The sequence below is a fragment of the Saccopteryx leptura genome, chromosome 3, assembly GCF_036850995.1.
Source record: "Saccopteryx leptura isolate mSacLep1 chromosome 3, mSacLep1_pri_phased_curated, whole genome shotgun sequence".
Lineage (NCBI taxonomy): Eukaryota > Metazoa > Chordata > Mammalia > Chiroptera > Emballonuridae > Saccopteryx > Saccopteryx leptura.
In genome coordinates, this window is record NC_089505.1 from 30,075,698 (window position 1) to 30,090,250 (window position 14,553).

Consider the following 14,553-nt stretch of genomic DNA (forward strand, 5'->3'; position numbering starts at 1 on the left):
CTCTGCTGTACTAATCTAAAGATTTACAAAAGCAATATGCTGTTGAGAAAATGATAAAACTATTATTAATATAGCTTTTTATCAGTTGTGAACTGTTAAAACATGTCACATCCCTTACCTCAGGTTCCCCCCCACCACCAAAAACAGTAGAGAGCCGCGTTAAGAAATCTAGTGTGTCTCTCTCTTCCCCTCCTGCAGCGAGGCTCCAATTGGAGCAAAGATGGCCCGGGCGCTGGGGATGGCTTCTTGGCCTCTGCCCCAGGTGCTAGAGTGGCTCTGGTCGCGACAGAGCGATGCCCCCGGAGGGGCAGAGCATCGCCTCCTGGTGGGTATAGCGTTGCCCCCTGGTGGGTGTGCCGGGTGGATCCTGGTTGGGCGCATGCGGGAGTCTGTTTGTCTCTCCCCGTTTCCAGCTTCAGAAAAATACAAAAGAAAAAAAAAAAGAAATCTAGTGTGCCTTTGAGATGAGCAAAGTTTGTGTTGGGAAAGATCTAATAAGTTGGTGACTGTGCCTTCAACATGGTTGTGTCTCCTACAACTACCTAAGCTGCCACCAGCAGAGATGCTGGGATGTGTTCAACCCATGAGCAATTAAGGGATGCTTACTACAACTTCACTAGGTTGCCCCTGCATACAAATAGCTCGATACGCAAGCAGCTCACTGTAGCCATCAGCAGGTAAGAAGAAAATGACTTTGTAGCTCGACAAAAGTATCTGGTAAACTAAAAGGAATGAGTTGTTCTTATCCCACAAAAGTTTCAGGTTCACTATGATTTTTAGCTGAGGTGCAGATAATAATAGGTTCTATAAAATGTTGACCAAAGTGAAAAACCAAATACCCATCTCCGTATTTGCACTTCTAGATTACACGCTTAGGCTTTATTGGCTTCATATCTGAAGGACTGTAACATCTGTCCCTGAGATAGTGTGGGGGAAAGAACACTGGGACACATTAACAATGTGTTCAATCTTTATCTCAAAACAGGCCGGCTTTATTATGGACAATAGTACTGACACCTTGGAGCCTTATTTTCTTAACAATCCCCTAATATAGTGTGAACGTGTGTGTGTGTGTGTGTGTGTGTGTGTGTGTAAAATAGCCATGATCATTTCCTTGCTTATATCAACATGTTTTAGATCCAGAATCCATGACAACTATGGAAATATTATTAACAATATTATATCAATACTAAATCTATTCTGGCCAACGTAGTTATTATTCAAATAGATCAACAGTGTCAACTAGACTTTATTCTCTTTAAACAGAAAAACAAAACACACACCTCTAAATATATGCATATTTGCCAACCTTCTTTTGCGAGGGGCACAAAAACCATCTGAAACAAACAGCACAACATGGAAGAAAGGATTATAAAACTTTGCCCCTGTACATTTAAGCAAAACATACTTTTAAATAATCTATTTTATATGAACTTATATTATACATATTTTATAAAAATATTATTTCAACTAAAAACTAAGACCTCAGTAGGAGCCAAAATAGGAAAAAGTCTGCAATTCATTGTATTTAAGCATAATATGTATTTTCTACTTAGAATTATCAAATGTACACACTAAAACTAAAACTAAACTAACATTTGGACGTTAAAGTTAGCCATTTCAGTAGCAGCCTAAAAAAAGCTCTAATCATCAAGTTATTCCCCTGACTAGGTAGCCCGAGGGTCCGGTGTTAGCCTTACCATAAACAGGTAATTCTGCAATTTCATGCAGTTGTTCTTGAGCCACGTGAATTATTGGAGCAGAGCAAGTAGTTCAGCTACTGCTAAAATTACAAGGCGGCTACTATCTAGAACATTTATAGTGACACAGAAAACTCAAGTTAAATGGCTTAACAATGATACCTACAAGTTTCAAGTTTACCATCATATAAGGTTATACAAATAAAAAATAGTGTCTTTTAAAGAAAGACTAATTCTGCTAACTGAAACCATTGGAGTCTATTGCTTTTATTCAGAAGTCCCATACAGCTAAATAAGCAGTCAAGTCCACAGGGAAATAGCATTTCAATAGCTTCAACACAGTGCCAGACAAGGCTTTGTTGGCCTTCTTTTTCCAAGAAACAGAGATGTCTTTTACTTAGTCCATCTGCCATAAGTGATAACCAGATGCCTGTTGTGACAATTCAAAATTAAAACAAAAGTGCTTCCCCGCTTCCAAAACCTAACAGAAGAGATGAGTCCAATAGTTAGTAATCACAAAGAATTTCAATGCTTTAATAGAAAGCCTCCAAATGAAAGAAAACAACGCATTCAAGTGGTCTAATGGTTCACCTTTAATGTAATGCCAAGTACCACTGCTACTTGCACCAGCTAATATTTTTTCATCTAACCATGCTGAGCATTGTTCTCAGTGCTTTACACTTAGTAACTTGCTCGAGGCCATAATGAGCAGCATAACCACCATGCTGAACACAGGCAGGTTGTATTAAGAGTCCGTCCTCTTTACTCTATACTACCCCCAATCCCAAGAAAGTACAGCTAATTGTGATTAAAACCGTTCTGTCTCAGTGAAAATACTTGTAATTTATCAGGAAGAGGAAGGTGAACACCATTTAATCAATAAGACAAAATTTTACTTCTTTAAACAAGTTGTGTTAAAAAACAAAAGCCTACCATAGACCAATATCTATAGATCGATGTTTATGCTAAACACAAAGTACTAAAGTCACCTACACATGTCCTGAGAAAACTCTGTCCTTAACACACAATGTGATTTTTCGTATTCTTTCTTGCTGAATGAATACTGCATAGTCAAAGTCGCCAGCGAAACTTTTGTGCTGCATTTCTTTTGGTGAAATTATAAAGTTTCATTATTGACTCCTACATGAAGGCTGGTATCAGCTGTTCCAGAATTCACCTTAGTGTGTTTGTGTGTGTGTGTGTGTGTGTGTGTGTGTATGTGCGTGTGTGTTTAACATGTTATGGGCTCTCCAGAAGCATGCTTCCAGTATGACACCTGCCATCAGAATCAAATTCTATATTTTTCCATCCTTTAGTCACAAGATGAAACCAGATTGCACAATTTCTGACATGACCTAATCTCTTTCAAATGACATATTTCTGAAAACTTGCTTTTTCACAATTACAATTACACACACATACACCACCTCTCTTCTGAATAAAAGGCTGACTGTGTCTGTGGCCTGCAAGATGTCAGATAGGTATATATTTTCACCCTTTTGAAGTTTCCCAAACTAGGAGGAATGTGACAGTGTAAATACCGTATCTACTCAAGGCACTAGCCATTACGTTTACTGTTTGAATTGGTTGAAAATAAAAGAAGCCCTAATCACGTTTAAGAAATTTTTGTGGCTTATAACTAGCAGCCAGTATAAAAAGTTGAAAATTTGGGATCAAGAATTAGACTACTAATTAGATTAGATGCCTAATGGTTCCCCTTATTTACTGGGGTAACTCTCAAGTAAAATAAAAATATATATCTTTCTATAAACATTAATCTTCAAAATACGCAGGAACATACAACATGGTGGCCACTCATCACAGTCCTGAACCTCAAGAAGCTTCTAATTTTGCAAGCATGAAGAAATCCCTACACTAGTAACTATATCAGCACCAGGCAAGATGTAATAAAGGTTTTAAAATTCAAATTTGTATCTGTTGTATTTTGATCTCCATGCATGTTATTTCTCTGCAATTTACAAGTTCACAAAAAGCACCAGAAGAGAAACACTTTTTGTCTAGCTTTGCACACCTGATGTGGCATCAGGCATATAAAAGGTGCAACAAATATGGATGTAAACTGCAGGAAATCTTTATTAATTCAAATGTCACAATACAGCTAAATTTTCACAACACCACAGGTTTTGACACAGAAACAAACACTCTACTATAAAAAAAACTTTAAACTTTATTTTTCATAGCAATAATAATGTCATCACACGGCCAATGATGCAACAGAAGGAAATCAATCACAAGATTATCATGGGGCCTCTTTCACCTAAAAACAGCACTGACACCCACTGAAGTATTTTATACAATATTTTCTGGTTTTTAAATAACATGCTACATCCATATGAAACAGCACTCTCCAAAAATATTCAGCTGTGTATATCATATGTATTCAGTATACTTTATAACAAGTTCTATACACATATATATACATTTTCCACATGAAGAAAAATTTATGGGAATTACTTTGTCCCCCCAATATGTCAAAGTGTAATTTTAGTCTAATATTCAGAAGCAAAATGATCAGAAAATACTGATGTTAAAAGTTTTTTAGACTATAAATTATGAAAATCTAAGGTTCAACTAAAAACTCACAGCAGGCTCTACAATAGTCCTCTATCTTTTAAAAAAGTAACCACGTCTACAATTACAGTATTACTTCTGAACTTCTAAAACACCTTTTATTCTAAAAGTTCAAATATTGTTACATGCCTTATTTCAATACAATCTCTGCATAAGGCCCTTACCTTTTAAGCACAACCAACAGTTATTCAGAATGAGTACAGAACATCTGACATGACCACTCAAATTCTCCAAATAAAGGGGAGGGATATGGAAAGAAGGAAAATGCAACAAAGTAACATGAATGAAAAGAATATAACATTAATGGAAAGGCCAAGGACCTATGATGAAAACTCCCTGAGAAAAAGACGTAATACAAATAGCATTTTTAAAAAGTTATTTTTTGATTAGGACACAAGTAAGGAGAGGAAATAAGGCAGCACCAAATATCAGGAGTGTTGCAGCAGAGAGCAGGGAAAGCAGAAATTGTATTGTTAATCAAGGTGGACAGTAGGGCATGACACCTGCCACTCAAACACAGAAGGTACACAGGCAACAGCTAATAGGTCTAGTCAGCGGTTCTCAACCTGTGGGTCGCGACCCCAGCAGGGTTGCCTAAAGCCATCGGAAAATACATAATGCATATCAGGTATTTATATTCTGAATCATAACTGTAGCAAAATTACAGTTATGAAGTAGCCACCAAAATTATTTTTTGGTTTGGGGTCACCGCAACATGAGGAACTGTATTGCGGGGTCACGGCATTAGAAAGGTTGAGAACCACTGGTCTAGATGAACTGACTGTGATGGCAGCTTTGATACTGAGAATTGATTTCAACATGTCTCACATGCACTATGAAAATCCTGGGGCTGGACATCCAGCAGCCTCAAGTATGGTCATCTCCCAGCATATCTTTCACCAAAAAAGCCATACGGAAAGACTATGCAACAGTCCTTCATTCATTAACCTAAAAATGACAATATTGGGTTTTTCTTCTTAAGAGTCTTAAAACGCAATTTTAAGTTTCCCAATATATATTTATTTACACTTCCCATCTCTGTTAAAGGAAACTGTCCACCTTATGGCACATGAAATTCCTTTAACAAGAGACAAGGAAACTCCATTCCATGAAAAAGTCCGAGTTAAAAACTCTCTCTTCTGGCATCAGTCATATTCAAGAACACACAGTAGATTACACTACAGTTTCTGAGACTGATTTTGAGAGCAAAGAGTATAAAAAGAGGGGACTGGAAATAAGAACGACACTTTTTTAAGAGAAGCCAGGCTTAGCAAAAGAGGTGGGGGACAAACAGAAACGGCCTGACCTAATTGTTTCTGATGTATCAGTCTTATTTTCATCTTTAACCTTCAAGTCTATGTGAGAGCTTTGTTCTCACTGAACACAAAAATGGTATTATTGTAGTATGTATAGTAGCCTTTCAGTACGCCACAGGAAAACCTCCTTTACTGAACAAAATAGTTCTGGAAAGCATAAAACCTTTAAGTAGTTAGTGATGTAAGGCTTAAAGAGGTAGAATAAACCAGTAAGTATTTAACGGACATATCAAACTAATTTCTTAAGCATGATACTGTAGTGGTAAAAGTCCCTTCTCCAGTTGAATGAACTGCCATTTTCTCAAACTTTCTCAAAGAGACTGCTGTTTATAGCCGAACCTTCTCCTTATATTTCTTTTTCAATTTCCCCAGGGAATCTGCCATTGTTTCTTCACACAAAAATCACTCCAGGCTTGTTTCCTTTTTCTTTTCTTGAGCCAATTTTAAGGCACCGGTATTAACCCTCGACACACAAGCCCACGCTGGTTAACTGCCAGTGTCGCTCTGGAACTGCAGGTGACAGATGCAGTCAGAGGGCTCACAGATGTGGATTGGCTGCAGTCTGAGCCGTATTGTAAGGAGCACACTGACACAGCCCGCAAATGCACATCGCGGCAGAAGAAGAGCGTTTTCAAAAAAACCCGTCCTTCCCAATTAAATTTACTTTTAGGATTCTTTCTGGCTAATATTACTAAGCGTTTATCCCGACTCTAGCCCCAGCTCAGCCCTACCCATAATTTATTTTATCTTCCTCAGTTTCTAGACTCTTCTTCACATTTTTGGTTAATACAGAATTATATAATATAAAGCTGGGCTCTCGACAAAGGCGATATTTGGGAGCCCCCCCCCCCCTCCACCGCGGCAGAGGCCGCTCAAGTTTTCCGGGAAACAACGGAGCCGGAGCATCTCTGCACGATCGCGCTTCCCCGGGGTGAGTGCTCCACGGAGACAGACGGGGAATCTCCCATCTCCAGTCTCTCCCAGCGGCGGCTAACACGGAAAGGGAAACACCACTTTCTCATCCCACACCCCGCTGAATAACGCTCCCCGGCAGTGACGCCCAACCCCCACCTCATCATCCTCAACGAGAGCCCCCCAATGTCACCCTGTCCTGAGAACTGGACCCTCCCTCGGCTCCCGGACCGGTTTCCCCAACCTGAGCGCCCCTCCTCCAGTCACCCGCCCCCGCCGCCCGGCCCCGGCTCGGCACACGCCCGCCCGGCCCCTGGACGCCGGTCCCCGGCACTCGGGCCGCCCAGTCACCCGCGCTCCCCCCCGCCCGGGGTCGCCCGTGGGGTTACCGTGGGAAGAGGGGGCGGCGGCAGAGGACGCGGCGGCAGCGCTGATGCCGGTTGCGTCGGACGCGAAGGATAAGCTGGAGGACAAGGATGATGATGAGGCGGGCGCGCTCCCCCGTCTCCATGGAACTCCCGCCCCGGCCCGTTGCTAGGAGCCCCCGAGGCTCGAGATCCGTCTTTCGCGCTTTGTTGTTCCGGGTACGGGGCGGCCGCTGCTTCCCCGCGACAATAAATAGACTAGACGCGGGGGAGCATAGAGACAACGCGCAGAGACTAGAGCGTCAACGAACGGGACGCTTCTGGGTGCCTCGCTAGCCGTTCATTTCCGGCTCTCACTGCTCCCGTCACTTTCCACGCCCTTGTTTCGACTTCCGCTTCCTCCTTCCTGGTCCTGAAGTCAGGCCCCTCGTGCCATGAGATTGGCAAAGTTTGGTAAGGGTAGGGGCGGTTCGGTAATGTTGGGCTAGACATTTGCTGGATCTGCTTAAAAAGGTTTTGGGGAAATAAAAAGAACAACACAGAGAAACTAGGAGGTAGGGAGAGTTGGAGGAGGGTATGGGAAGGGGGAATAAATGGTGATGGAAAAAGATAATAAAGGTGGGAAAAAGAAAACTATCCCTTATACCTTTTTAGCTGATACCTAAACGAGCACGTAATTTCTGGCGTAAAGTGTAATATAAATGCCTTTTTTTGTTGTTGTTGTTGAAACCTTATAACTTTCTCGTTAGATCATTTAATTTCTAGAAAAGGTTCACCATTTAACATAATTAGCAAAAAGCTTAGACCTTATCAACTATAAAGTCCTACTTCTCTTTTTCAGCTTAAACGTGTTTACTACGTCGTGGTAAACCTCTCATTAAGGAATCCTAATCCCAATCCTAAAGTAGAGTGATAGGCGATAGGTGATGGACGACGGATGGATGGATGGACAGATTAGATTAGATTAGAGATAGATAGATAGATAGATAGATAGACAGACAGATAAAATAGATTAGATAGATAGATAAGCAGGGAGTTTAGGTCGCACTTCTTTCCTTTCCCTACGAGATTCCTTACTTCCTTTGAGCCTGCGGTCGGGACTCTGCCTAGCGAGTCGCGAGGTACTCGGGCGGCCTTGACGCCGTGTGACCGGAGGCTGGAAGGACCGGCAGGGGGGAGAGGGCGTCTGCAGGCTGGGACTGGGATGCCGGGCAAGGGCTGACTGGCCTAGCGGGGCGCTCACCTAAAAGCTGGGCCCCTGGGGACTGAGATCCCCTTCACGGCTCTGCGCCTTGAAACGACCCGGGGAACCCCGAGGAGTGCACACTCGCCGGTTTGAACGGCCGCGCTGCAGTCGGAGTGCGCCCTCGGGACGTCCCGGCGGAGCCTCGAGAGCTGCCCGGGAGCGAGACGAGTAACGGCCCGGGAGCCCAGCGGCGCCCCCAGAGCCGGCTCCCAGGCCGGCGCGGGCTCTGCTCCAGAGCTGGGCCGTGGCCCAGAGCCTCTGGCCCTGGATGAGGCCAATGGGTAGCTCTGATTTTATCCTATAAAAGACCACGAGGCGGACTTATGGAAACCCGGCCAGTAGTTGATATGAATCATTGATAGAAAATGATGATGGCACTCTACTTCTGAAAAAGAAGGCAGGGGCTGACTTTCTGGAGAGGTGGGTGTACGAAACCATTTTGGACATTTCATTATTTAGGGAGTCTCCAAGGATGCCTCCTGATCTTTTCCTTTCCACTCTGTTAAGAAAAATATCTAAGCAATTAAAAGTTCTGTAGAATTACAGAATTTCCATTTTGTTTCAATTTCTGCACTAAACTATTTTTCAAACTATTAAATAAGTACAGCTTGTGCTGGGTATAGTGAAGAAAATGTACAAGAGGCTGATTAGAAAGTAATGTCTATGTGTTAATAGGGAGACAATTTTTAGGAGGTAACATTTTAGCTGTTCTCTAAAAGGAACTGGAGTGGGAGGGATGTGGATTGTGTTCCAGGCAGAGGGAACAGGATATGCTAAGAGTTCGCTGAGCTGGAGTATTAATGTAGATGGTATTGTGATCAGAGCAAGAAGAGCAATATGAGGTGAAGTTGGAGAAAAGCTGAAGTCTTGAACCTTTAGTTCCTTGTAAACTTTTCAAGTGCTAGGGGACAGGAAGGGTTGTAAGCTGTACAGTAACATGGTCTGACTTACCAAGGAATTGCAGGGGAAAGGCTCTATTCCGGTGAGTACTGCTACTGTTGAAAAATCAATATTACGGCAACAGTGACCCAATTCTGAGGTCTTTATCAGGCACTCTCTTTTCATGGGACAAGTAAGATACCTGGTATCAAGAACATCAGTTACGTACTTTAAACTCCGTTTTGTCATAAATCAGTCAACAATTTGTCTCACTATAACAGTTGCTCATTTTGGAATTGGATTTGGTTTTGCTGCAAGCAACATACTCCATAAACTTGTTGAATGCTTAAACACTATCACATTAGCCGATATATGACCAAGGAAATCACAATAAAAGAAGTAAGACAATGAGATAAATGCCATGATCTCCACTGGACTTACAACCCCATTTTTCAGGTGCTTGGTAAGATTAAAATAGAGTGGTGTTCTGAATAAGACTCAATTAATACAGAAATTGCTACACAAGTTGGGCAAATAGTTAACTTTACTACTTAGATTAGTCAGTGCTACTTAAAATGTGATATATAGACCAAAGGTAGTTACAGACTGTACCAATCATCAATGAAATAGGTATAGAAATGGAGAGGAACATTTTGAAACCTAATAATTCGATATCACTGACAACTTAGCATGTGATTTTGTGTTTATGAAGGCATTTATCTGGTTGGTAACTAAAAAGGAAAAAAAAACTTGATCCTTCACCACAGATAGTCATGCCCACTAAGGCTCTAGCTTTTATGAACTTGGTTTTTAAAAAATCAGTCTATTGGGATATGTTAGCTACTGTTTGCCTCCCCTAGAGACAAACTGGTTCAGCATGGCCTTTATGAAAGAGATGGACAACAGTGGGGTGATACTTACATGGCATTGTTAGGAGTCCTTTCTGTCATGGTTTAGTTAATCCAGTACTGATAGGGATCGGATAATACCTACTCGGTCAATGGAAACAGCTGAAATTTCTGCCCCCACATAAAGTTAATGCACTAGGAATGTGAAGACCCAGCAGAGCAAGCAAGGTAGGAGTCAGGAATGCCTCCTTCCTCAGAACTCTTCTTGCCCATCTTCTGTTGTGGCCCCTTAGCAGTTATGCCAGGTGAGTGGTGTGCAGCTTGGGCATAGAGTCTGATGCTGTAGCATGGCTTTATGACTTTGGCCTCAGATAAAGTCCATGCCAAAGATAGTGAACTAAGATCTAGGGAGATTGATAGAGTTGCCAGGCCAGTTTCCAAGAGATAGAAGCCAGAAGGTCAGAGTCCATATTCAAAGCTCATGTCTCAGTGAGATTTCTGATAACAAGCTAATGGATTTCCCCCAATGACACTGGCTGGCAGCCATGTAAGTTTTAAGGTATTGCCAGAAGTCAGCCTGGCAAAAGATACCTACTGATTTGCTGCCTCAAAGACAATGTCCCAGTCTTGGTGTCTGTAAAAAGATGAATTCAGTTGTCAGGGCAGTCCCAGGATATTCCTGCTCACTACTCTACGGCAGAGTCTATGAGGATAATAGACAAAGGAAGTCTTGGCAGCTTCACTGACCAAAGATCTCATTTCTCTGCTGGAGAAGCAATGTCCTTCTTACTCTTATTACTCTTGTCCAACAGGATATGTATATGCTCACAGTCATTGCACATTGAACCTCATTTTTGCCCTTTCTCACGAATTTTTGTTGTCTCACCCCACACCCCTTTATTATATATTTGTGCATTGGGCAAAGTTTTATTATTCCTTATTTAGCTCTATTTGAATCTGGTCAAGATTGGCTACACTCAGAGAGCCTGAATTTGGGCTGGATGTGACATCGAGCTTCTCCTTTTACTAGGTAGAGATTTCCAACTGCATATGTAATAGCTGCTTTATGCTAAGATAAACTAGATAGTGGCAAAAGCAGTGTGTGTGTACACAAAGCAGCTAATGAGTGTACGGAACACTTATTGTTTTGTCAGGCCAGAACTTTTCTTTTGGGAAGAGGACTCTTCTCTCTTTTTTATTTTTATTTTTTTCCCCATTGAGTTGAGAGAGTGAGAGAGAGAGAGCAAGATAGGAAGGGAGAGAGAGTGAGAGAAGCATCAACTCGTTCCATTTAGTTGTGCATTCATTGATTGCTTCTCATATGTGCCCTGACACGGCGGGGTGGGTGTTGAACCTGGGACCTTGCCACACTGGAATGACACTTGAGCCACTGGCCAGGGCCCAGTACTTTCCCCTCTTATTTGAGGAAACTACTTTTACTCTGCCTACCTCCAATCTCATGCGGGTCTAAATAGGAGGTGCAGCAGCCACAGTGATTGATAGGCTGTGTCTGAGCTACGCTGGGGCAGCTGTATAGCACCTGTGTTATAACTGAGTTATTGCTCTCAGTTCCAAATTCACTGTCCATGTTTGCTCTGTGAAATGAATCTTAACCCTTTAAATATGCTTCTTTTGCTAGCTATCACAGTGTTAAACTTGTCAGAAGTGCTGGAGAGACATTGAAGAAGGAAAGTTTTGTCTCTTGGTCTCAGGCTCCTGAAACATGGAAGGCTTCTTTAGAATCTGCCTTCTTTGTCTACTATGACTGGAATGAGAGATGACCAGAATGGGCAGTTGCTAATGATTTTTCCAGATGGACAGGGGCTTGCAAGAAATAGTTTGGAAGATTTGTGACTAGGAAGTTTGGGGAAGAGGTATATAGATAGATGGATTGCTCTGAATGAGCACAGACTATGAAGGTATTTGTGACCTATGTGGATGGACAGTGCTGAGGAGACTGTTAATAATCAGGTGGACAGAGGGCCACACGGTGGATGTCAGCCAGCCTCTTTCCCCAGCCACCCCAGTGCTTGCTCAGTGGTTCCATGAACACAGTGGCCATGGTGGTAGGGATACACACTGCATTGACTCAGCCCCCGGGTTTCTCTTTACCAAGCTCACTTTGCTAACACTACTGCCAAGTGCCTAACTTGTCAAGAATAATAAACAGCATTGAATCCCTGACGTGATCCTGTTCCCCAAGGTGAAGAACAAGTCATCTTGTGGCAGGTATATTACATTAGACCTCTTTCATCATTGAGGGAGCAAAGATTCATCATTAAAATCATCACATTGTACAACTGGATTGGCCTTTAGTGGTCATGTTTCTGTCAGCACCACTACCTGTGAACTCACAAAATGGCTTATCTACCACCAGTGTGTTCCACACACCACTTCTGATCTGATCAGGGAACTCATTTCACAGGAAGTGAAGTGCAGCAGCAGGGCCATGTCTACGAAATGAACAGATCTTACCACATACACAGCACATGGAAGCAGCCGGCTACCGAACGGTGAAATGCCTTGCTGAAGACTCAGTTAATGCCCAGTCAGGAGGCAACCCCCTGGGAAAATGCGATTCTTTCTTACAGGATGTATTTTGAGCAGAGACCATTGTATGGTACTGTTTCGCCCATAGCCAGAATATATTTGAATCAAGGTATGGCAGTGGGAGTTTCACCTAATAATCCACTCTCAGAAATTTTCCTCCCTTACTTGGAAACTTGGACTGCTACTGGGGTGGAAACTTTAGTCCCCATGGAGAGAATGCTTCTTTCTCAGGAGATGCAGCGATGGTTCCACAAAAAGGGAAGATAAGTCTATCACGTGGTCCTTTGGGGTTCCTTTTATCCCTGAAACACAAAGTGAGAACAAGGAATAATAATCTACTAGCTGGAGTGACTTTTTTTTCTTCTACAAGTATGTATTGCATTAATAACTCATAAAAATTAATAAACCATTAATACATATATTTATATAAATAATCCCACCTCTTTTTTCTCTTATGAGGATACTAGTTGTTGATTTAGGGCTTACTCTAAATTCAAGATAATCTCATCTCAAAATCCTTAATTTAATTACATCTGCAAAGACCCTATTTCCAAAGAAGGTCACATTTACAGGTACTGGGAGCTAGGAGTTCGACATATACTTCTGAGCTTACAGTGCAACCCACTACAGAAGTTAACTTTACAATTAATCTTTAGGTGACAGGATTTTTAGAACTGGGACTGAATTTGAGGATTAATTGATACAGCCAGCAGTAGACTCAAAGACTTCTAGGACTCTGTGCCCTTTATTTTTGGGAAAAGGTGAGAACTTCACTTGGAAGATATTAACAGTATCTTCTTACAGAGGAACACAGCATTGTTTTGTTGAAGAAAGGGGCACAGGGAAGGTCAGTAGTCAGGCAGTTTCCTGTTATGCATGAAACTCCACAATGCGAGCAGCTTCTCAGGTGTCTGCCTCCCCTCCTGCGACCTCTGCAGCTCCCCGGTGCCCACTCCTGCAGCTCGTCCCCCACGCCGTCCGTTTGTGTGGTTTTGTAGGAGCATCCCTCCAGGACACACCACGCTTTGAACTGCTTTCCCCACGCCTAGACAATGGGTTTCCAGTGAATTCTGCCTATCAGCATCATAGCAAAGGCTGTATTATCTGGTGAGCCATGGCCATAACCTGTCCACCAAGGTCTGGAGCTCAGCCGTGTTAGAGGGGTGGGTCTCCCGTGGGTGCTCTATCTCAATTCTGAGGGTGGTGGCTGCCCCTTACATGTGCTATTCCTATAGTCCTTAGAGCTTGCTTTCTTCCTAGCCAATCTCAATACCCCAACCCCTTGTGTTATAATTTTTTTTTTATATTGTACTGTCTCTGCTCAAATTAGTGTATGGCTTGTGTCTTCTGATTGGACTCACTACTCCCAATTTCCTGGCTCGTGTGATTGATTGGGTTGAGGATACAGTATATGACCAAGCCAGGTAAAAAAGTGTCCTATTCCAGGATACACTGAATTGTACCTGGGAAAAACAAAAACAAAACATTTCCCTTTCTCTTAGTGAAACTGGGAAGGTGTGGACTAAGGTTAACAGGCTGACTCATCTTCTGTAAGGAAAAGGATGATACTCACTAGAAGATAACAACGTTGAACAAACATGGAGAGAGACGCAGAGACAGAGGATGGAGAGGAAAGAGAAGCAAGTGCAAAACTGCTTGGATAGAGGGATCAATGGTGTAAAGTCAATTCTCTTCTAATGCATCTATAAATGTAATATTACTCCATCAATAGCTAACGACAATTTTTTTTAATTTTTTTTTTACAGAGAGCGAGAGTCAGAGAGAGGGATAGATAGGGACAGACAGACAGGAATGGAGAGAGATGAGAAGCATCAATCATCAGTTTTTCATTGTGGCTCCTTAATTATTCATTGATTGCTTTCTCATATGTGCCTTGACTGCAGGCCTTCAGCAGACCGAGTAACCCCTTGCTCAAGCCAGCGACCTTGGGCTTCAGCTGGTGAACTTTGCTCAAACCAGATGAGCCTGCACTCAAGCTGGCGACCTCAGGGTCTCGAACCTGGGTCTTCCGCATCCCAGTCCGACGCTCTATCCACTGCACCACCGCCCGGTCAGGCAACTAATGACAATTTTTAATGAAATTAATCAGAAGTTTCATCTGAAAAAGAAAAAGTGGGAGCATAA

General features: G+C 42.4%; 1 protein-coding gene and 1 long non-coding RNA gene across 3 annotated transcripts in view; one reads left to right on the forward strand and one right to left on the reverse strand.

The window, feature by feature from the left end:
• Positions 1-7,161, reverse strand: part of TBPL1 (TATA-box binding protein like 1) — a 35,271-nt gene extending 28,110 nt beyond the window's left edge. The window contains exon 1 of one of the 2 annotated variants that reach the window (XM_066373182.1): positions 6,910-7,161. In XM_066373182.1, the coding sequence (XP_066229279.1) occupies positions 6,910-7,031 (122 nt within the window). In that variant the 5' untranslated portion in view covers positions 7,032-7,161. The remainder of the gene's footprint in view (positions 1-6,909) is intronic. The other variant, XM_066373183.1, reaches the window with a different exon arrangement.
• A 102-nt stretch (positions 7,162-7,263) lies between these two features.
• On the forward strand, positions 7,264-14,284 carry LOC136398794 (uncharacterized). Its single transcript, XR_010750045.1, has 3 exons — positions 7,264-7,338; positions 13,347-13,515; positions 13,911-14,284. It is a non-coding gene; the product is annotated as an uncharacterized lncRNA (long non-coding RNA).
• The last annotated feature ends 269 nt before the right edge of the window (positions 14,285-14,553 follow it).